At 36.1% G+C, this 24230-nt stretch overlaps 2 protein-coding genes across 2 annotated transcripts in view; both read left to right on the top strand.

The window, feature by feature from the left end:
* Positions 1-9105, top strand: part of LOC110455686 (protein-lysine N-methyltransferase EEF2KMT-like) — an 11850-nt gene extending 2745 nt beyond the window's left edge. Inside the window, exons 3-8 of the mRNA XM_021505962.1 lie at positions 922-1032; positions 1947-2024; positions 4633-4688; positions 5851-6401; positions 6955-7107; positions 8157-9105. Coding sequence (XP_021361637.1) covers positions 922-1032; positions 1947-2024; positions 4633-4688; positions 5851-6401; positions 6955-7107; positions 8157-8269 — 1062 coding nt within the window. The 3' untranslated portion in view covers positions 8270-9105. The remainder of the gene's footprint in view (positions 1-921; positions 1033-1946; positions 2025-4632; positions 4689-5850; positions 6402-6954; positions 7108-8156) is intronic.
* A 7335-nt stretch (positions 9106-16440) lies between these two features.
* The window catches only part of LOC110455687 (suppressor of SWI4 1 homolog), an 18942-nt gene continuing 11152 nt past the window's right edge, over positions 16441-24230 (top strand). The window contains exons 1-7 of the mRNA XM_021505963.1: positions 16441-16530; positions 18012-18182; positions 18990-19313; positions 20159-20235; positions 20954-21061; positions 21815-21928; positions 23369-23512. Of these exons, the coding sequence (XP_021361638.1) occupies positions 16513-16530; positions 18012-18182; positions 18990-19313; positions 20159-20235; positions 20954-21061; positions 21815-21928; positions 23369-23512 (956 nt within the window). The 5' untranslated portion in view covers positions 16441-16512. The remainder of the gene's footprint in view (positions 16531-18011; positions 18183-18989; positions 19314-20158; positions 20236-20953; positions 21062-21814; positions 21929-23368; positions 23513-24230) is intronic.

Here is a 24230-nt window from a genome sequence, read left to right as displayed (position 1 = left end):
AAACAACTTGTTCTGAATAACCAAAAGGCTTAGGATGTTGATATTTAGTCAGTAGCATGCTGGGATCAAGGACTACTATGTTTGTTAAAGTGAATGACTTTGACTTATATTCAAGGTCACAGGGGTCAAATTTGTTTAAAATCTTTAAACGACCTCTTCTGAATAACCATGGGTCCCAGGATGTTGATACTTTGCAAGTTGCATCCTGAGATGAAAGGCTATTAAATTTGTTCAACATAATGACTGTGTTCGATTTTCAATCACAGGGGTGAAATGTTTAAAAAAAAAATAACAGGTTCTTTTGAATGAATTTTAATCATAAATACTGATATTTTATTTTGCCTGTAGCTTTATTTTAGATCACTTTTAAGGTTACAAGTGTGATATTTATACCAGGTGAGCGATGCAGGCCCATTGGGCCTCTTGTTTTGGTATAAAATAAAAAGAAGAATTTCTATATCGTAATCAAAAGGAGCCGAATTATATAAACCCCATACATAGACAGAAAATCCCATTATCATAATGACCATTAACTGTTTAGTACTTTGTATCATGGTTGATTTTAGTCAGACACAAGATATTGTAGATTATAACTCATATGTACTGCATTTGACCTAGTAAGTGCCTTGCCGCTCAGCAAAGTGGAAAAATTTGAATGTAGAACTTTTCAAAATTCCTCAAGAAAGCCATTATAAATACTTTTTCAAGTAAGCCTGTGAATGACGATGGAAGATTAAACACTTTCATGTAGAACAAGAAAAGAATGAAAGGGAGGGACTTTTAGGGGATTGGGGATTTATTAGGTTAAATTAGTTTGATTTTCAGAAAGATATTGTACTGTTAGCCTTCATAGTTATAATGGGTACACATTCCCTTAATAAAGGCTGTCTAATTAGAAAAAAAATGTCTCCTTTTATTCAGCTTGAAGATATTGATGCTGATATCTGTGATGAAATCTATGAAACATATGGTGATCTGCTTCAACAGAAGGAGGAAGAGGACGATACGCTATGTTACAAAACCTACACTCTGGTATGTAAATAGGTATTAAATATACAGACCATGTTATAGTTGGTACTGGGCTTATTTTTATTCAATGTTTGTTTGAGTTAAGGTTAATGAAGACTAACCACCAAGTTTAAATACAGCATGTAGGTTTTACACTAGATGTTCTCTCTGTTTGTAGGTGTGTTTATTGTAACATTTTTTTAGCGATAAATTTTCTGGTCAGATGCAGACGAAGAAATTTTTTGATTAGAATAAGTGGAAGTTTTGGTACAACTTCACTTCATATACTTTGGATTTTATACAATCTGGTACTACATATACACAGTTGATATTATTCTTGTAAGCATTCAGAATGGAGGATAGCCTTATTGTAAAGCATGAAGTCATTAGAATATCGCATTACATATTAAACAACTTATTCCCACATTTTTAAGCATTAATAATTTAGTCATCAAACTTTGAACACGAAATGAATTGAAAATTTAATGGTTTTCTTGTAATGTTAAATTGCATATGCCGAAATTTGCACCTGTGAAACAGTATTCTGACATTATGAGAAGTTCTTTTTACACAACCAATGAGATTTTCTATGTGACGTTTCGATGACTTGTTCATCAGACAAATGACCAGTGAAGCGTATGCACACAAAGGTGTAAAATGTGTACGAGTTGTCCACAAAAGCTAGTCGATTCGGCTACACTGTAAGCTTACAAACGTGTACATATCGTACTAGTCATCGAAACATCACATAGAAAATCTTATCGGTTGTGTAAAAAGAACTTCTCATAATCCATACTTACCAACCCGAAGAAAATGTTTAGAAGTATTCTGACATACTTATGAAAAATATATGGTATTCAAGAGGATATAATTAAAGATTATGTAAATTGTCGCTTTTGTTGGATACAATATTTGATGAATTCTTTGTAACTTTTCAGCCCTGTGGGAATACCGTCAGTCTACAGGAGTCAGTACATCTTATTTCCCAGGGGACCACAGGACTAAGTACTTGGCAGGTAATCTGCAACAGGAACTCTTTGAAAGGACTATGTATAGTTTGGGGCTTTTTTGACCCCCAAATCCATCAAAATTATAAATCTGCAATGTAACTTCCAAACGAATGTTTCTTTAATTTTGAATGCTTCCCCAGTCCTATTATGTAAATATTTATTTGTGTTTTCAATTTTGGCTGCCATGGTAACCAGGTCATATTTGCATAAATTATTGAAATTTGATTATTCAGTCAATTTTGACAGGTTTTCACCTAGTTTTTCTCTTTGCTACCATAGAGCGCACTCTTGAACAAAATTTATATTTCTCCTAAAGATGTATTACAGGTGCCTACACATTATCCTTTGATATTAAGTTTGTTCAAACATGCCCTCTATAGTTTCTAGGAGAAAAATTATGCAAAATATCCTAATATTCACTAAATATTCAAATTTTTCTAATTTATGTTGAACATGTTACCATGGCAACAATAATTAGAAATATAAATAAATAGTTTCATTATGTTATTTTGGAAGTATTCGAAATTAAAGGAACAGTCATTTCAAAGTTCATTTAAAGGTTTTGAATATTGATGCATTTGGGGGCCAAAACAGGCCCAAACCATACATAGTCCTTTAGGGGCCGCGGTGGCCAAGTGGTTAAGGTGTCTTACATTCTGCTACCACTAGCCCTCCACCATTGGGTCGCGGGTTTAATGCCTGCATGGGGCAGTCGCCACGTACTGGCCGTAGGTCAGTGGTTTTTCTCCGGGAACTCTGGCTTTCCTCCGACACCAAAACCTGGCACGTCCTTAATTGACCGTATAGATGTTAATAGGACTTAACACACAAACAAACCAAACCAATCAAATTTATTAACATTATCGAATACTATATTTTAATGCAAACAAATGTTATTTCATGTTTGTTGTTTGGCACACCTTTGCAAAATACAGGTAATTTTTTTTTACATAACTACTGTAAACAATTTTTGTTTTGACATCTTACCAGATAATAGCAGCAAGCGGCAAAATTGCGTTGAGTAACCCATTCAAATTGACCCTCAGCCTTGTTATCAAGCTTGACATTATAACACGGAGTCAAAGATCGCACCACTAATATCCACACTTTTACCATGCAGCAAAAGTTTTGTGTTGTGTTACTTTAAAAAATGTAACAAAATAGAAAATGGAATGGTTTCCCCGTAATAAGGGGATCGGGTAATTATAGGACAGTGACATTTTTTACAAAATTGCAACAGAATTGGGTGGGCTTATTACCAGCCATGGGCTTGTCTACAAGATAAATACTGAGTACATGTTTCAGTGCAGAAATAAGTTACATAGGTAATATTATAATCTATAATTTTTCTTCATTAATAATATTGTGATCAATAACATTGATAAATGGAGTCAATAATTAGGGCCCCGTATCAGAGATACGGGTGCCCTATAGTAATCACTCTGTCTGTTTGTCTGTCTGTCTGTCTGTCTGTCCATCCACAAATTCTGTTCCTGGCTGATAACTTTGGTATTTATTGACTGATGTACATGAAACTTGGTCAAGATGTTCAGTTCACAAAAATACACATTGAGGTAAAAAGTCGAGGTCAAAGGTCAAGGTCATTAGGTTCAAAGGTCAAGGTCAAATTTTACATCTTTTCACTGATGAACATTTTGCTATGACATTATGAAGCAAAGTTGTTCGGATTTAAACAAAGAGACACACGGAGGTAAAAAGTCGAGGTCAAAGGTCAAGGTCATTAGGGTCAAAGGTCAAGGTCAAATTTTACATCTTTTCACTGATGAACATTTTGCTATGACATTATGAAGCAAAGTTGTTCGGATTTAAGTCGAGGTCAAAGGTCAAGGTCATTAGGGTCAAAGGACAAGGTCAAATTTTACATCTTTTTACTGATGAACATTTTGTTATGACATTATGAAGCAAAGTTGATCAGAATTAAACAAGGATTCAACTGACCAAAGTTCAAGGTCATTGGGTCAAAGGTCAAGGTTAAATTTTGTACCTTTTCCCTGATGAACATTTTGTTATGACATTATGGAGCAATGTTGTTCAGAAATTAACACAGAGTCAACTGACCTTTGGTCCAGGTTACGGGTCCAAAGGGTCAAGGTCAAGTTTTGTATTTTTCACTGATGAACATTTTGTTATGATATCAAGAAGCAAAGTTGGTCGGAATTAAAGAATAAGTCAACTGACCACAGATCTGCAGGGTCACTGGGTTAATGGTCAAGGTCATTTGGGTCCAAAGGTCAAAGACAAAGTGGATCTCTGACTTTGACCCTAGCTCTTGATGGAGGAGGTATATAAGGTGAAATAAAACAAATCAAAGCTAACAAATGAGTATGATACACCGGTATTTACATTTCTGTTAGCCCAGCAAATATGGAGGTGGAAGGAAACAAGACTCACATCATAGTTATGTAAAATGTATATTTTGCTTCCTTGTGATTCTTTTTGAAGTCCAAATGTCAAACGTCAAGCTCAGCTATATGGGCAGATTGCTTTTTGATAATTATGGGGGATATATTGCCACAAGACGGGGCCCTTACTGACCTGTCAGTGTTCTAGTTTATCCATTGTTTATATGTATTTATATTTTTTCTCATCACAGGCAGCCTTACATCTGTCAGAATGGTGCTCCGAAAATAGCAAGTTCTTAGAAAACAAGTAAGTTTTTTCTTTTTTTTGCTTTTGGTGTTTCACATCTTTGCAATAGCTTTGGGAAAAATGAAGATGAGTGCTTAAGGAGACACAGCCTAAAAGAATGAATACCGTAGTTAAGAAAGCAAATAAGTATAGGTAGATTTGTGATACAGTAAGTCACCCCTGCAGGTCGGGGATCGAGAAAAGAATACACCTGCTGTTACCCAATGCATGTATCGTAAGAGGCTACTAATGTGAGAACTCCCTTCAGAATATGGGATTTGCTTTTGTGCCCTCTACTAGGGGACTCAAAAGCGAACAAAATTAATCTGCTGCATCCTTTGCAACACTTCTGATCTTAATCTTTCTCTCTACTTCTACATTCTTTCATTTCCTAACGTCTTACTTGGCAATACCTCACTTTTGGCTTTATTGTTGAGTGTTCGCCCAGGTGAGGAAGACAATGGGTTCTGTCACCAGGACGTGGCATACCAAAGTCCTTGAAAATGGTAGTTGTTATTCCCTGCTTAATATTCAGCATTTAGGGTAATGACAACAACTGGTTCACCCTGCCCGTTGTCAGTATAATGTGACTGGGCAGAATGCTGTGCTGGGTGCCTTCGGCATTGTATTTCAGTGAGATAGCACTATAGAGTCGGCATCAGATCCGCGCTATCACAAGGAGGCAAGTACAGCAACATACCCTGTCTCCGGCACACATTCACACATGCACGGTTACACACCACACAGTGAGGCATGTCCTTAATGACCTCAGCTGTTGATAGGACGTTAAACCCGATAAAACCAAACCAGAAACATTAAGTACATGAAGTGAAACAGCTAAATTTCTGTTAAAGTAAGTGTATAACAACACAGGAATGTGAGTGTATCCGGTTTAACCAGTTTGTCTGTTTTTAGCTCACCTGGCGNATACCAGGTGAGCGATGCAGGCCCATTGGGCCTCTTGTTAAATGTTACATTTTCGAGTATAAATACTGCCAGACCTGCAAATGTTTATGCAGGCCTTGCAAGCAGCATCAAATTAAGTGGGTCCAACCTTATTTCATAAACGAACGACTCTGGTCTAACCGGTTCAACTGTTTAGATTGCAATAAACGAATGCAGTCTAAGTTTCTGTTGTTTGTTACGTATATGTGTTATAATTTTTTGTTCTGTCTGTGTGTAGGCGTGTGTTGGAGTTGGGCAGTGGACTGGGACTTACCGGGATCACTGTGTGCAGGAAGTGCCAGATGAAGTCGTACACGTTTACTGACTGTCACCACCAGGTGCTCTACCTTCTTATGAAGAACATTGAGACCAACTTTGCTAAACAAACGTATCTGTCACAGCCAACCTACACGCCCAGCGATATCTTCCCCTCCACATCTAAAGAGTGCACAGACAAAAAGGACGGACGTATGATGAAATCAATCCGCCGCCAATTGAGTGTAAACGCTGAGCCCTCCAATCCCTGTACCGTGAGCATGTGTTCAGATATTATGGAGATCAGCTATACTTCCACAGCTTCATCGTCATACGACGAGGAAAACAGCGAGGACACATTTTCTGATCAGAACGATTTTCATGTTGAGTCTCAGAATTGGGTAATGGACGAATGTCTTCCTGGAATGTACTTCTTCGACCAAGACGAGAGAATCCGACTTCTCAAATATGATTGGGAAACTTCCGATGACAGAATTCTGTGGGATCTAGCTCCTGACATCATACTTGCTGCAGGTAAACCTCAAGTGCACACACCACATAGGTTTTGGCCGATTTATGAAAATTATCTTAAATTAAATTGAAATAATTAATCAATTCCATAATCGAAAAGCTGATTAATCTGTACAGTTTGGCAACCATACGAAAACTTTGGGAATGATACCAAACATATAAAAAATAAAAAAATAAAGGACATTTGCCAGGTACACAAGAATTGTTGACACATTTTAAAGGTACACAAGAATTGATGACAAATTAGAAAGTTACATACATGTATTATGATGAAAAGTGTTTGAAACTATTCAGTGAGGAAATATTTGACATTGAGCAATAATGCTGTAAAATGTATTGTATGTCCTGCTAATGTGTTCCTATGCACATTTTTTCACATTGATGAGGTAAATGAAAAAGTAAATTTGCCAAAAAGTTAAATCCACTATCCTTTCATCATTCTGATGATGAAATGTTTTTGTGATGCCAAAAAAACCCAACATATTCAAACTTGGAAATGGTAACACCCCTTCATAATTTGTCCATTTGATGCTCTACTTGTCGTATTTGCCGACAGATGTTGTGTTTGACAAGTCCATCATGCCTGCCCTGGTGTCTGTGTTGCGGAAACTGTTGTCCCTGGAGATGGAGAATGGCCAAAGAGCCACTGCCTTTATAGCATCTACGATCAGAAATGAGGACACCCGCGACCACTTCCTCATCGTATTAGGTAGGGCTTATTTACCATTAGGTAGGATTCTTAAGATGTCTGCATTGTGATTTTATTGGTTGAAATTTTACATTTTTGTTGGTTCATCTGGCTGGGAAGGACATGTCATGCCTTATGACTTATGCCATGGTGCAACATCTGACCGAACTTGGTCTGGAGTATCCTTGGGTTTCAGTTTTGTAATAATGAAAGGTTGGAAACCTCTTCTCTGGAAGCAGAAGAGCAGTTCCCATATAGAAAATAACATTTGTTTAAAAGCAAAAATCCTACTCCTTCTAAATGGCTGCATGGAATGTAACCATACCTCATTTGATTCCTTGGGCCCTAATAGAGGAAATTTGGGTGCAAATCTGTATGGTTTAAAATTATTGAGATGCTTACTATTTAAAACCATACACACATAGCAGACTTGTTACCAGGACTGACCAGGAGTCAAGCCTCTCCCCCCTCTTTCCACAGGGACCTTGGTGCCTTTGTCAACATATGAAAACTTTTTAAGATCCCCAACCCATAACTATAAAACAATTGCTGGGCATGAAGAGAAAATCATAACTATGCTGAGAGGATTGACTCTAGCGTCAAACAAACCCCACCCCTGAGGACTTTAGTCAATGTGTCATAACATAGAAAATCCTTACCCTGTAAACATTCAGTCTAAAATTTGTCTATTATATAAGTGATATAAAGTCTATAGTTATAGAAACAAAGCCTGATTACTCATCGAGTTTGGATGTTGAGCTCTGGGTTTTAAAACTGGAACTGTTTAAAAGAAATTTGTGTGTTTCTGAAATCCCCTGATTTAAATATGATGGAGTCTCTGTTAAATTGCCTTCCTTGACTTCAAAATGATAGATATAGGGTATGTAATACAATGAGTTTCAGTGTTTCTTTCGTTTTGATAAAGGAATGGAGGGGGGGGGGGGGGGGGGAGGGGGGGCATTTGAAGTGTTATAAATGGAGAATTTCAAGATTTAGGGGAGAATGTACATGATCCCTCGTTCTTGAAAATCACTGAAACTTTATTCATCTTTTTTTTTCTATTCACACAGCAAACGAAGGACTCACTTATGAAATAGTTGATTCTCCCAAGAAGAAGATATTCCATTACGAAGACACCATTCCAATTGAGATTCTCAAAATTCAGTGTCCGGCCGGCAGCTGATACAGTGATCTTTGTCAAGCAGACTCTTGTCGAACATATCTATTGTCATGTTAAGTGTTTTCACTATAAAAAAGTTCTCAAATGTTTGTCACAATAATCTAAAATGTGTGTCAAAACAAAGCAATTTTAAGGTGTACCAGATTGAATTGTATTTTCTTAACTCATTCACCCCTACATTTTTAAATTGGACTTGCCCAGTCTTTGATTTGGTAAGGTTCAAATGTGACTTTTGGGGTGAATGAGTTAATTCTTGTTTAATCATGGTTTTTTCTTTGGCTTCTTATATAAAATTACCAATAGAATACTACACTACTACTTAAGTGGGTGCCACTTTATATCACATTTTGGTTTATATCATGGTGTTTTTTTTAAATGCTGTTTATGTAATTCGGTTGTTTTATGTCATGTATTGCAAGTTGATGAAATTATCACATGTAAAATTTACATATTCAGGGCTATATCTCTGTAAACAATGGTTACTTTTTGTAAAACAAAAAAAGGCTGTGTGGTGCATATTTTTATGTTGTCTACCTGCTTGATGTAAAACATTAGCTGAAGAGGTGTATTTACTTTCTATACTTTCTCATGTCACGATATTAAAAAAGATATTTATACATAAGAGTGCTACAATTAGATTTATTAAGGATCCTTGTCCCACAGTCACTGCACAGTGGTTTTTGGTGCGTTCATTGACCCTTAATTTTGCTTTGTAGTTGTAGCCCATTTGGGGCCAGGACTCTTTCGTTAACCTGGTAGCCAAGTCGGTAAGAGTGATAATATGAGTGATCTGAAGTGCAGGGTTCGAATCCCAGTCTAGCCCTGCTGATTTTTTTACCCTTGGACCACTTGATTGCATTTTGTTTATTTCATCTTTATAAATATTTTCAGTACCTTGTAAAAGTCCTTGTATATCAAAATGTAAGTCATGCCAGAATAAAAAATCTTCCCAATGTGCTGTAATAGTATATAGTACATTATCAGTGCTTGTAAATTTCTTGCCAAACATTACGAATGCTGTGCCATATTGAATTCAAGTTGTTAGCTCCTCTTACTGTATCCCGTACTTACCCTTACCGTGTTTGTCATGCAATAAGCACATTATTACAGGTCAATGAAATAAAATTTGTTGGCATTATAACTGAACTTCAATAGGTATGGGTGGGCTTATTACCAGGCATGGGTTTATTGCAGCATATTAACCATCGAACGGCATTGCCACTATATAACCCTACCAAATTCAGTTGGCATTCATATATTATAGGTTATGAATGCCATGGACCGATTGTTGACGTCATCATTACTATGACGTCATAATTGTTTCGTTGGATACTACTGACCATCCCCGGGAGATGCCTGTTCTATTAGGGTTAGGGTGAATTGAATTTGCCTTTGTCCAGTTGGCATTCATATTGCCTATGAATGCCAACTGAAAGCAGTTCAATGCTTAAATAAATACAGTATATATATATATATATATTTAGGATTCTGTCGTCGGGCATATTTGTTTCCATACAGGATCACTAGGGGCTGGGAAGATACACTAACTAAACTGTAAGACATACACACCACAACCAGGGATGAAATTTAGCACTCAGGTTATCACATAATGTGAGTTGATATCGGAATTTGCACACTCAGGTTATCACATAATGTGAGTTGATATTGGAATTTGCAAGAAAAACAAATTATCATTCCTACCATAAATATGCACATTTTCAATACTTCAGGGGATTTTCAATCATCAGCCATTTACCAAAGTCGGGCTGGTACACTTAATGTGCTCACACATGCTGGTAAACAACAATCAATCACTGCATTGCTTTCAAATAGTCACGCGTGTGCAGACAACCGCTAGTCCAACTGAAGAAATCCGTAGGTTGTACAATAGTGGCCATATATGTGCACCATAGCTTCTAGTTTCTTTACACATGCGCAATACAATGTCAAATTACTAAAGAGAGTTTGATTGTACTGTAGTTAGACCATAGTCACTATAGTTGATGATCAAACTTTAAATCGTAATTTTTTTGTGTAATTTTATTTTTCACTTTTTATGCCTTATTTCCTACATATCTTTAGTCATTCAAAATCAAAGAAATCTCGTACAATATTTTATGTCAAAAAGTAAGCCTAAAGGAGAGGGCTTATAAAAGGACAATGCATTTCTACAGAACTGTAGTAGAAGTGGGTGGGCTTATTACCAGACATGGGCTTATTTCTGGATAAATTTGTTATTTGGTAGTTGGTTAGTTTATTTTAGCTTGGGACATATATATATGATCGAGATGAATGTTGAGTTGTTGAAGCTTATGACACAGATGAGTGCTATTGGACACATATGATCAAGACGAATGTCGAGCTGTTTAAGCTTATGACACAGATGAGCGCTATTGGACATATATGATCAAGACGAATGTCAAGCTGTTTAAGCTTATAATACAGATGAGCGCTATTTAGGTTGTGATTCCAGTAATTTGTGCACTGGTCCTTTATTATTCATTGTTTGTGTGTAAATCTCTGTTGTAAGCATCCTGAGCTTTCCAGGGGTTTCGCTCACTTATATTCTCTGCACGCCTGGAACATGTCATGACGAAAACGAAGACTCTGTAGGTGCCATCTTGTGGATGGTGCAAATAGTCGATCTACAGCATGTGGCAATGTAACAGTGAAACTGACTGGCATTGTTGCTCCTCTGTAACTTTCAAAGCCTAGCCATTGGTCAGTTTTTATCACCTGAAACTAATTTAATATCTAAACTGTGTGCCTTCAATTTTGTCAGGACATATTCCAGCAGTGTGGAGTACATAAGTAAACGTAACCCTTGGACTTTCGAGGATGAACGTATAGATTTATAGACACTCCACCATAGCAACAGTAACCAAGGTACAAGTGCCATAATGCATTTTCTTCATTGTAGGTGTTGTTATATCAATGCTGTTCGCCGGTGTTTTGGTGCATAAAAGTGTTATTCAATTCTCTTTATTAATGAACATGTGATATGTATTTGTAAGTCTGTGATATGATTTGATACCGTAAAATATACTTAATTGATTCTTGGCTTTAAATCATGTACCCTATAATATATCATTAGTATATGTTGACAATTACAACTTAGTGTCATAGTCCTTCATTTACTTTAAATTTCATTCGGGTATTTGGACTTGGAGTAATCTCCCTTATCTCTCTTGCATTATATTAAACATGTCTCTGATACATTTCTTGTATTGCATAAAACATAGCTCTGATGGCGACATTGCTTCATTGCGATTAAAGGACGTGTCAGGTTTTGGTGGTGGAAGAAAGCTGGGGTACCCGGAGAAAAAACAACAACCTGTGGCCAGTACATGACGGCTGCCCCACGTAGGCTTCGAACCTGTGACTCTGTTGTGTGTGTGTGTGGGTGGGTGGGGGCAGTGATCGCAGATGAACACTCCACCACTGTGCCCCCTACATATCCCAAACATAGGTCTGATAGTGACATTTCTCCATTACATAAAATAAATGTCTGATAACTATATTTCTCCATACAAAGGCTGATGACTTCATTTCTCCGTTATATAACATAAAACATAGCTCAGATATGGATACATTTCTGATAAATAACCTAAAATGTTACTGTGGTAGGGACATTTTCCCATTATGTTACATAACACAAAGCTCCGTTTCGTTTTCCATTGTTTTACATAAAACATTTCTTCTCAGATAGCGACATTTTCCCTTCAAGGATTTTTATCTAGTCACCCTTTCCTGACCTTTTTTGGTCACAAAGATTTATACAACATGCTAATTTGTAAGTAGATATCTGGATTAAAGTGTTTAATATCTTGTCTGCAGTTTCCATTATATCAACACTCTGAATAGCACTTTCTCTTAACCTTTGCTATATTGTATACAGGAGTGTAGCTAGCTCTTGCTTGGAGTGGATTCATTTAGGAGCCTGTCCAGGGCAGGGGCCTTGGTAGGGGACCAACGGTGCAACAAGCTGTGTTTTTGTTTTTCTGTTTGAAAATTCGGTGGATTCACCTGCGTACCAGCGTATTGGCAGCTATACGCCTGGAAGACCTGTACATTGTTTAACATATATTTCCTTACAAATTTGTATGCCGAACAGGAGTTCTTACAGGCGAATTGTGTTCATGGTTACTATAGTTACTGGCAAAGGTCATAGATTGACCTTTCCTTTTTTACTTGAGTATTTGTTGTATCCCTTTTGATAATTGCATATGCATACATGTATTATAGTAATTTTGTTAACTACACATCCTTAGAATTCCAGGGGTTACACTCTTGTTATGACAAAATCGAAAGCTCGAACCGTACATCTTGTGGCTGATACAAGTAGTTTGATCCGTTGATGTACATGTAGATCAAAAGAATCTTATTGCAGTTTAACAGTAAAATTGACCGGCTTTGACCTCTGTTTTCACTTTGTAATCTTTGAAAGACATGAATAAGCCAAGTGATTGGGCAGTTTCGTTTTATCGGCATGCCTTCGATTTTGTCGTAACATTATTCCGGGGGTGAGGAAATGGAATTGAGGTAACCCCTAGAATTTCGAGGATGTTAATAACGTTGACATCGCATCGTATAATGTACTACAGTGAAACCTGTCCTTTACAACCTAAACCTGCTGTGCAAGGCCTGATTAGCAAGATTTATAGACAAATTTTCAAAAATACGATTCTCAGAAATATCTGACAATTTATGAATATTTTTGATTTCTATTAATTATTTTAATCAAAAGACATAATTTGAGTTTCAAATTTTTGATGTTGTTGAAGATATACCAGATTAATGTTTTTTGCACATCTTGCTATAAACAACTTGTTATATATAGATGGACTGAATTAAATTCAGGGTTAACTCATACACCCCTGAAGACACATTTGAACTCTTCCAATTCAAAGGTAGGAATAGTTCATTATGAAATTTCAGGGGTGAATGAGTTTAAGAATAAGAAACTTTGGGGCCATAACATTCTGTCAGAGTGACAGAGGTCACTGTTGTTATAATAATGCCATTTTGTCACTGTGGTGTTCATTTATGTGCTGAGTAGGTCACTATTGATGACAGCATAATATCATAATTTACTGCCAGTATCCATGACATTGCATGGAAATGCATACATCGTATNTATATTCAAGGTCACAGGGGTCAAATATGTGAAAAACATTAAACAACTTCTTCTGAATAACCAAAATGCACAGGGTGATGATATTTGGCCAGTAGCATGCTGAGATGAAGGGCTACAAAGTTTGTTCAGATGAATGACCTTCACCCATATTTAAGGTCACAGGGGTCAAATATGTTAAAAACTTTAAACAACTTCTTCTCAATAACCAAAATGCCCAAGGTAATGACATTTGGCCAGTAGCATGCTTAGATAAAGGGCTACAAAGTTTGTTCAAATAAATGATCTTCACCCATATTCAAGGTCACAGGGGTCAAATATGTTAAAAAATTCAAACAACTTCTTTTCAATAACCAAAATGCCCAGGGTGATGATATATGGCCAGTAGCATGCTGGGGTAAAGGGCTATCAAGTTTGTTCAAATGAATGACCTTGATCCACTTTCAACCTAATGTCCTTGTTCGACAACAAGGTCAGAGGCGTCATATGTTTAAATCTTTTAATAGTTTCTTATGAAATCTTAAGATTACAAGTGTTAGATTAATAACAGTTGAGCGATGCCCTTTGGGCTGGTGAGCTAATAACCAAAATGCCCAGGGTGATGATATTTAGTCAGTAGCATACTAGGATCAAGGGCTATTAAGTTTGTTCAAATGTATGACCTTGAATCATATTCAAGGTCACAAGGAGCAAATATGTTCAAAAATTTAAACAACTTGAATAACCAAAAGGCTCAGGATGTTGATATTTAGTCAGTAGCATGCTGGTATCAAGGACTACTATGTTTGTTAAAGTAAACGACCTCTTCTGAATAACCATGGGTCCCAGGATGTTGATACTTTGCAAGTTGCATCCTGAAATGAAAGGCTATAAAATTTGTTCAACATAATGACTTAATTTGCCTGTAGCTTTATTTTAGATCATTTTTAATGTTACAAGTGTGATATTTATACCAGGTGAGCGATGCAGGCCCATTGAGCCTCTTGTTTTTTTTAATCAAAAGACATAGTTCGAGTTTCAAATTTTTGATGTTGTTGAAGATATACCAGATTGTTTTTTGCACATCTTGCTATGAACAACTTGTAACTGATAACAGCATAATATCATAATTTACTGCCAGTATCAGTCAATGACATTGTATGGAAATGGAAATGCATATATCGTATCTTGTATATGTATTCTATGGTGTGCTGTGCAGTGTATGCTGCAAACAATGTGAAATAAAACAGAATATAGACGAATAAAAATGTCAGTGTTTCTTTCCGTTAAAAACTACATTCTACATTTCAATAATAAGCTATAGGTTTATGAAATGATTCATGCATGAAACTCGATGAACATTTGTCGACCAAAACTGTCATCAATTTGTGACAAGTATCTCCTGTGTATTTTTTTCTAATAGCAGTGTAATGCGTAGTCTGCTGTACTGACTTCAAAGGTCATCAATCCTTGTAGCAAAAGAAAATGTCTTTTAATGAAAATTTGCCATCAATTAAAAATCACAGATTAATAACCTTGAAAACGTAAGTACACAACTGAAAACACTACAAAAGGACAAAGAAAACGCAAGGGAAAGCGCAAAGAAACACAACGAAGAGATGCAAAATATGCATACTAAGATAACAAAAACTTGAGAAAGAAAACATTAAGTTTTATGTGTTAAAGTCGATGTGCAATCTGAATCGTGAATGACTACAACGAAAACGACAGGAAATCAGAGAAAACCGTGTCGGAAGTATTGAAATTACCTCGGAATAACAAATTACAAGTTGACAAAACATGGATTAAAATATCAGACAGTGAAGGAATCGCCCAGAAATTTAACGATGAGCACTCTAGTGGAATCGAAGGATTTAAAAACAGGTTGAAGTATGTTCTCCAGACGGCCAAAAACTGTGTTCACGATGTTAGTGTAGTAAGTGAAAACCCTGAGTCAACAACATGAACAGTTGGACATAACAAGCAGACAAAGGTAACACTGCGAAAGCAATTACATGACATTAAGCGACAGGTGAAAAATGGGAAAGAAGGACATCCGGATATGTCACCAAAAGTGTTGCAAAAGCTGTAATAACACCTCCGCGACCAGTCATGCAGCAACCAAGCGCAATTGTATCCCGAAATGCTCATAACAAAGAGAAAGAGCAAGAACGAGAGGTTTCTGAAGATGAGACCATTTTACCAAATCCGTCTTCAAACATCCATCTCAAACAGAAAAAGAAGCAAGTAACGGGCGATTGTAGGAAATGTCAAACCCTATCCCGGTTCATTTCCCTTCTTCCGCATGTGCTACATTAGATATCTAATTTTTCTAATGTCTTATTTGTAATGTAGGTCTTCAAATCTCATTAGAGCTTGTATTTTATTGTATTCCTCGACTTGCCAACTATAAAGCTTATTTTTTCTCGCACCTCAGACAGAGATATCCCACGTCATACCCCATCCTAGATTTGTATATCTCGTCGATTGTCCTGTACCTTTACGTGACATTTCGTGGAATTTGAATTGAAATTGAAATTGAATAGTTCTTTTCGAAATAAAAGGTGTGAGAAAATAAATCAATTACCTGTAACTGAGCGAGATCGGGTTATCGCAGTCTCGGGCTTAGATTCTGTAACATCCCGACCTCGGCTTACGCATCAGTTGGGATTTTGTTGAAGAATCTTAACCCTCAACTGAGATAATCCTTTCTCGCTCAGTTACAGGTAAAAGATTTTATTAATCTCATTCTAAATCAGTAAATATCAGTCATGAACAAAAGCTACGTTCTTCTTTGGCTATGCCTTTTCAAAGAAATCAGAGCGAACAAATTTACAGAAATGACGTCACAACTCAACGTCATATATTATAATTAAAATGTTATACAATTATTGATAATTAAATTAGTAAGTATGATTGGGATGTTTATGGAAATGAAAATAGAAATAAATTATTATTATCGCATACTCGCCACAGTGAGGACCAGAAACCATTTGGAGTATTCGCGGGAAACATTATGTCACTTCCGACTTGCAGTACACATAAACCATACGTCATCAAAATATGTGTACACAGCCGGAAGCACATGTTACAGGCGAGGTGACGAAAATCGTAACAACTGTCCAAAAGCAAAATGGGTAAACAAAAAAAGGCGAGTAAAACTGATATTGTCGACTGGTTTAAATATATGTTTTCATGTTAGTATGCCTATTTAGTTACGTACAAATGGCTAATTAGAAACAGGATTGACATGTGTTGTAGTTGTATATCCGATTACACTAAAACGAACCACGGCATCGTACATGTGGTATGAAGGTATATTTAGTTTCTCCCACCTTGTTTCGAGTCGAATACATATTTCAGAATTGACAAAATCCCAAACGTCAAAAGTTCAGGAATCGTCGATAATGTCATTTAAGGGAGATAAAACTTCTGCACCACAGTCAACCGTGAAAATTACCAAAGAAGAAGTTTTTTTTAATAGGTTTTGCCTGTCGTCAAATTCGTTTTACATCTTATAATGATCTGAACACCAAGATTTTCTGAAATAGCAACTATTCTTCTGCTGACCAATATGTCAATTAAGTGATGTCATATATCACATTGAAGTGTACTCATTGACCTATAACATAAGAGGCCCCCGGTTGGATATTTTTTTATTCGGTATAATCAGAAATGGTTGGGAAAAACCACCAACTTGATTATAATTCGCAAACTCGCCTATTATACGCCAGTTGGAGTATGGATTTGTTACTTTAAATTACCCAAATCGCTTTTACAGTAACTTTTGCAAGATATTATTTTAAATCGCATTAATTTACGACAAGGTATATACGTAGATAGTATTGTGCTAAAAGATGTTTACTGAAAGCGTTTGCTACTTAGAAACTTGATGTACCTTTACCGGAAATATTGCATCTATTTTTGGTACTTTCCCACTTGCAAATAATGTTTATTTTTGCATTTATGTTATGTTTCATGACTGAATAAATGCGACTTGGACAAACACTTTGAAAAAGTTAAGATTAAAGTGATTTTGGCTATATTTAGTAACAAATCCATACCCCTATTGGCGTATAATAGACGAGTTTGCGTATTATACGCAACTTAATGGTTTTCCCCGACCTGATAATTATGCTGACTGATGCAATGTTCTTGTCTCAAGTATTGTGTTAACCTCTAACGTTGTTGGAGTAATTGAAGTGATGTCACGTTTCACAACATCAACCAATATATAGTGTAGTTTGTGAAGCTAGGGTTGGCTTGTAGTATTGGGGAAAAACCAGGCAAAGTCTTTAATATATGTTGTGCATCTTTATTCCATGCATGATTAAAATGAGAAATGAAAAAGTCTCTTAAGATATAAATAATTAAAAATTGTTACAAATAATTCGTATTTGAACACGCCTAGAATTACTCAACATCTAAATATTTTGTAACATTTGTTTTTATGTATTCCCAAATCAGAATTTATAAGCAAAAAATGTAATTCTTAAAATAAACTATTGATCACCTGGTGCAACTAAGACGTGGGGAAGTGTTATCCAACAAAACTTTTGTCAGTTTCTGGCGTAGGCAGATTTGAGAGAAATACTGTTATTTAAATACAATGTATTGGTTCCTGTTTTACAGAGCAAACGACAGAAAACTATGAAACATAAGCAGCTGCAATACCAGGAAGATATTTACACAAAGGCTCCACATTCTTTTGTGTTCAATAGGGGACATGTTGGTAAAAATGTCGTACAACTTATAAAGGATATGCGCAATGTGATGGAACCTTTCACAGCCAGAAATCTCAAGGTAAATATTGATAGATATCAAAGAAACAAGATAGAGTGATGTTGGTGCTATATTAACATGTACCAGATAAGCTGCGATAACGTAGCTTCTGATGACAAGATATTTTTTTTATATATTGCATCGTCACACCTGGGACAGAGGAGGCCGGGAATAACTAGTACCAGATATGTATTTCCTGGCTGTAGCACAGTTGGCCAAGGTCACTTCCATTGACCAGATTATCTCAGTTCGGTTAGAGTGACAGTATAACAATGCGAAGTCAAGGGTTCAAATCCCGGTCTAGTCCAGCTGAATTTTTACAATTACAATCAAAACACTGTTATTGATGATTTCATGTCTATCTCTCACCTACCACAAGATATGGTTTTTCTATTCGGAAATGATTTATTAAAGCTATAGCCATGCCAGAAAAAAAAGTATGTCAGTTTTTGGCTATGGTCCTTAACTCATTCACCGCAGAATTTTCACAATGGACTATTCCAACCTTTGACTTGGAAAAGTTCAAATGTGTCTTCAGGGGTGAATGAGTTAAATGAAATGCTATGTTGAGCCTCTAGTTTTTATTATCAATAATTCCATCTTTGCATATTGCAGAGTTATCTTTTCTTGTGAGCAGGTATTGATTGTTACGTCATTTGTTTGTGAGAGTAAAGTCATCAATTTTTGAGAAAACAACATAATTTTCTCACACAAACCAACGACATAATAATCAATTCCTGCTCACAAGAGAAGATAACTCTGCAATACGCAAAGACGGAATAGTTATGTGACTGGTCCATACAAAATGACAATAATCTTATTTTTTAGGCAAGAAAGAAGAACTCTATGAAAGACTTTGTGAACATCGCTGGCGTGTTAAATGTCACACACTTCCTGATGTTGAGCAAAACAGAAATAGCAACCAATCTGCGGGTGGTGCGGATCCCTAGGGGCCCGACTATGACATTTAAGATTCACAACTACTGCCTTTGTAAGGATGTCATTTCGTCTCTGCGGAAGCCAAACCTGGAACGGAAACAGTTTCAGTATCATCCTCTGTTAGTGATGAACAACTTCGGTGGCGACGAGATGCATACCAAACTCCTATCTTCAATGTTCCAGAATATGTTTCCTTCCATAAACGTCAATAAGGTAAGTGATTTTACAACTTGAAATATTTCCGTGGGTCATTTTTCTTCGTGGTTTGAAGCTATTTAGATCGTTTTGTAGAACAAACCTTTGTGAATAGCCCATATAAACAAACATTAGAAAAGTATGTCAAGTTTAATTTGTTGTAGTTATTTTCGTGGTTCTGTAGCAACCAAGACAACACAGCAAACATTTCCGTGTTGTACAATTAGAAAAAACAGTATTAATTCAGTCTTAATTTTACTTTATCTTTGCATGAAAATGAAGATATGCTTGAAAAAGTATGGGGTCACTTTCCAATCATGTGGGTTTTCTATGGGTACTCCAGTTTCCTCCCACATGAAGGTTAGAGCCAACACCGTGGTTTTCTTAATGGTGGAATAATTTGGTCCTTCGTTCCTTGTCTGGATAACCGAAAGTATGCAGGGGATTGAGTAAAAGTGAGAACATCATCAAATAAATTCAATCACAACAGACGAAGGAACAATAGGTTGTTCTTGTAGTTTATTAGAAGCCATCATGAGTTTAGGGACCGCTTTTGCCCATATCATCCTTGCTATATCTCCCCGCTGGAAATTTTAGAGGTTGGCAAGTATCTTTTCCCAGTCTTGGCAGCCAACTCAATATTCAGTCCTTAGATAAAGAAAGAAAATAGTAATTTTACTTTCATTTTGCGTAGACGTTTTTTGTCTTTTACAGATGTTCAGCACTTTAACATGTGGGACTCATTGAAAGCTGATTGGGTTTCAAAAAATACTTACGCAATTTCTTCTTTAGGACATGACTTTTAGCGACCTATTTGCAAGTATTGAAAATAAAAATTTCATTATTCTATTTCACTAATTCAGGTTGACTTGAATACAATAAGACGATGTGTACTACTGAGCTACGATCCAGAAACCCAGCTAATTGAATTCAGGCACTAGTAAGTATCAAATATAGGGAAAATATTAAAAAAATAAAGGATCAATTTCCAAAAAATTGTGGAGGTGGTCTTGGGGGAGGAGGAGGGATGAGGGGGTGGAATAGATAGAGTAATCTTCTAATGATGTCTCATTGGCAATGTAGACACATTTTGATTGAGCTTCTCAATGCATTCTGCTGTTTTCTGATTTTGCTGATGGCAGTGAATGAAAGGAACTGTCCTGATTGGTCATTAATAAAAGAGATATCTTTATACTATGACAGTTGTCACTTTTGATATCTGTCACGGTATGAAAGATATCAGATATCAATATCTTGCAAGCAAGCAAACATGTAATAATTGTCAATTTGATATGGACTTTTGTGGAGGTGAATATACGGTTATATAGACCTGAGAAAGTGATATTACCCCAAATATAAAATGTCCTTAATTGTTATACAAGAAGCTAAATGATGTTTAAATCATTAAAGAAGATGGAACGTAAGAAAATTGTTTGGATGAAAGTTCTGTGTTTGGCAGAGAGCATTGTGACTTTATAGTTGAAATGACACATCATAAAATGAATATTGCTGTATATACTGTTGTAACACTCAGTCAATATCACAAATCACCCAATATCACAAATCACCCACCTCCATGTGACTGATCCAACCAATGAGGCTGTAGGAAAAATGTGTGTCATCTCATATTTGCAAAGGTTTCTCTTTTTCTTGCGCAGTAATATAAAGGTTGTGCCAGTTGGAATGACCAGAGCAGTTAAAAAGCTGATAAAGACGACCGTACCAGATATGAGCAAGTTTGAGGACATCAGCGAGTATATAAAACAGTGAGTGGGAGTCAATCACATTCTGACAAAATTCGAAAAAATACCGTAGGTGTATCGTGACACCCAAAAATTATTGTGTACCATACTGTAATCAAAATATTGCGATATGGTTTTGGATAAAACACTTGCCGGAAGTTGAAATATGCAATCCACTTCAGGGAAGTAGCTTTTAATGTGGCTTAAAGTTTGAACATTCGAAAGTAAAATATCAAATCTTAGATGTAATACCGTTGCAATAATATATTGGTTGGTGAATGGTGATCTGCTAATTATTTCTGTATAGCAAGTTGAATTAGTGTAAGTCACATATTATTTTCACTCTTGAGTAGAAAAGTGTAATATTTCACTCATTTTAAGCTCATTTGCCAAAAGCCAGGGCAAGTAAACTTGTGCTGTGGCTCTGCATCTTTTGTCCATCAGTCCTTAGTTAACTTTTCTTTTAAACCCCTAGTCTAGATTGGCTGAGCATTTGACAATTTTAGGTTGGATCCAGCTAAGAAAAAAAAAATCTTGTTAGCCATATTCAGCAAAACTAGTCTAGATTACACTGCCAAATTTCAGCAAATTATCACTTTTGTATTGTCTCACAAACAAAATATAATTTTTGAAAAAGTTTAAAAACAGTAGTATGTTTCTCTGCCTTGTGAGCTAATAATAACACCACAAAAAAAATGTATAAGACAGTTTGTTCTACGAGAAAGAAGAATTTTCACAAGGCAATGTCCAGTTTCTGATAAGTTTGTCTACTTTTAGGGGAGGTAACTTGTCTGAGAGTGAAGCAGAGCTGGACGGGCCAGAAAATGAGGTTGTGTTACCCCAGACCATAACTAGTCGAGGCAACATCAAGTCTACCAAAAGTGCTATCAGGTAAGCTAACTCATGCATCTCAACTAGGCCCGTATTCATGGAATCATTCTTATGCTCAAGCATTGATTTTTCTCTCAAACCAATCTATTTCAAACTTGGTAAAGTCATGTGACACGTTCAAAAACGTCATGTCTAGGTGTTTAGATTTAAAATAGTATTTGGCTTCAAATCTTCCTAAAATTCTTCATAATCTTGTCAAGAGTTGAATCTTCATTGATTTATAACCAAAACAAGACATTTGGCTTGAGCACAGATTCTGGGTTTGAGCATGAGAACAGTGTCATGAATACTGGCCATGGTTAATTTGCTTCACATATAACAGGTGAGAACTGTAGAAGGAGTGATTAGTTTTATTTTACCAAGTCTCTGGTACTAGGCTATCTAACCATGCTTATTGGATAATTTAGATAACTTACTGGCAAAGAGACCAATGGCCCGTATTCATGGAATCATTCATGGTTCAATCATATTTATGTTTATGTAATTTAGGGAAAAAAAATCATATTTTCATGAGGAACTGTGTACTGTATATAGGGATTTTTTTTCAATGTTTAAAATATAAAAAAAATCCAAAACAGGAGGATTTTTTTTAGATTTGAGGAATGATTTAAAAAAGAAAATTCTGTAAATGTTCCAGCTCATTCAAGATAGTGAATTTTTCTCTTGGTATGTACAAGTCATTTTACCACCTGTGTTTTATTTAAGGGAAGTTTAACAGCAGATAACTTAATGCCAACCAATTTGGTTTATGTTGATTGAGATTAAATTCTGTCCGTCTTTCTATGTACATTGTATCATTTTGTATGGTTTTAAGAATGAAGTGAGTGTGAAGTTACACTATATCATCCATCATCAACTTTAAAAAAAAAAAATCTTCTCAAGATCCATGATGCGTATGATCGTAATATTTGGCATGTAGCTTGCTGAAATCAGGGTTATAAAAAATACAGGCCCTTTTAATAATATTTATACATTTAGGTTCTGATATCATTTTGTTCTCATTCCTATGTGGGTATGACCGAACTGTTGAGGGTAAGAAAGGGTTGTAAGAAATTTCTATCTTGCACCCCTATGATCTATGATCGTGATGTCACAATGGGATAACAATGACTTAACATCAAGAACATGTTGATGCTGTGATGTGGAAATTGCAAAGTTTTTCTTATATCTAAGCTCATTCTGGTGATTGGAATAAAAGAAAAATACTCTTTCCTGCCCAGGGATGTAGCATATACTCAATACTGGAATATACTCCATCCACTGGTTGTCAAATTCGTGGGAAACTCTTGGAAAGCCTCAGGTTTTATCCAATTTGAAAACCCCTCAGATGGAATTTCCCAATCCTAAACCCCTGGGCATGAAAGAGTCTTCTAATCCATTCTTGTGTTGAACTGGACAGCAAGAAACAAACAATTACAGATCAGTGATGTTTTGCTTCAGGATGACCGAGCTGGGCCCCAGACTATCTCTACAGCTGGTGAAGATTGAAGATGGTCTTTGTGACGGTAAAGTCATGTACCACGACTTCATCAAGAAAACGGATGAAGAACTAAAGAAACAAAAGAAATTCAGAGATAAAAAAAGGTGAAAAATCTAATTGATTTTGTCCACAGTAACAAACATATGAGTAATTGGGTTTGTGTAGGTATAAGGGCTGTACAGTTAAAATAAAGCAAATCAATGGCTTGATTACCATATGACACGCTACCATGATTCAACTTGGTATATCTCAGTCAAATATTACTCAGTTTTAATGTTAAATGTTGCTGCTTCCATATTGATTTGAAAGAACTTAAAAGTGTACATAATCATTTAAAATTAGGTTTGGAATCAACGACATGATTTACATTAAAATTGTGTAAAATTTGATTGAGAAATGCTGGATTATTGCCACACACAACACAGCTTCAGCTATCCACAATCTTATTCATAAAAATCAGTAACTTAAATCTCCCCTATATTGGACAATAGTTCTTCTTGTATCAATGCTTACACAAGTCCACTGCTCATGTGTCCGGCCCCTGTGATCCTGTCCAGAAAATGGCATTGATGCAGAAATGTTTTTATTCCTTGCTTTTTAGCCCACCATCATCTGATGTTGGGCTATTCAAATCACCCTGCGTCCGTGGTCCGTGGTCCGTCCGTAAACAATTCTTGTTATCGGTATTTCTTAAGAAGTACCAGAGGGATCTTTCTCAAATTTTATATGCAGGTTCCCCTTGGTCCTTAGCTGTGCAGGGCAACTTTTGAGACTGATCGGATAAACAACATGGCCGACAGGCAGCCATCTTGGATTTTGATA

The sequence above is a fragment of the Mizuhopecten yessoensis genome, unplaced genomic scaffold, assembly GCF_002113885.1.
Source record: "Mizuhopecten yessoensis strain PY_sf001 unplaced genomic scaffold, ASM211388v2 scaffold8361, whole genome shotgun sequence".
Taxonomy (NCBI): Eukaryota; Metazoa; Mollusca; class Bivalvia; order Pectinida; family Pectinidae; genus Mizuhopecten; species Mizuhopecten yessoensis.
The sequence above is the reverse complement of the archived record's forward strand: the minus strand, read 5'-3'. Positions and strand labels throughout refer to the sequence as shown.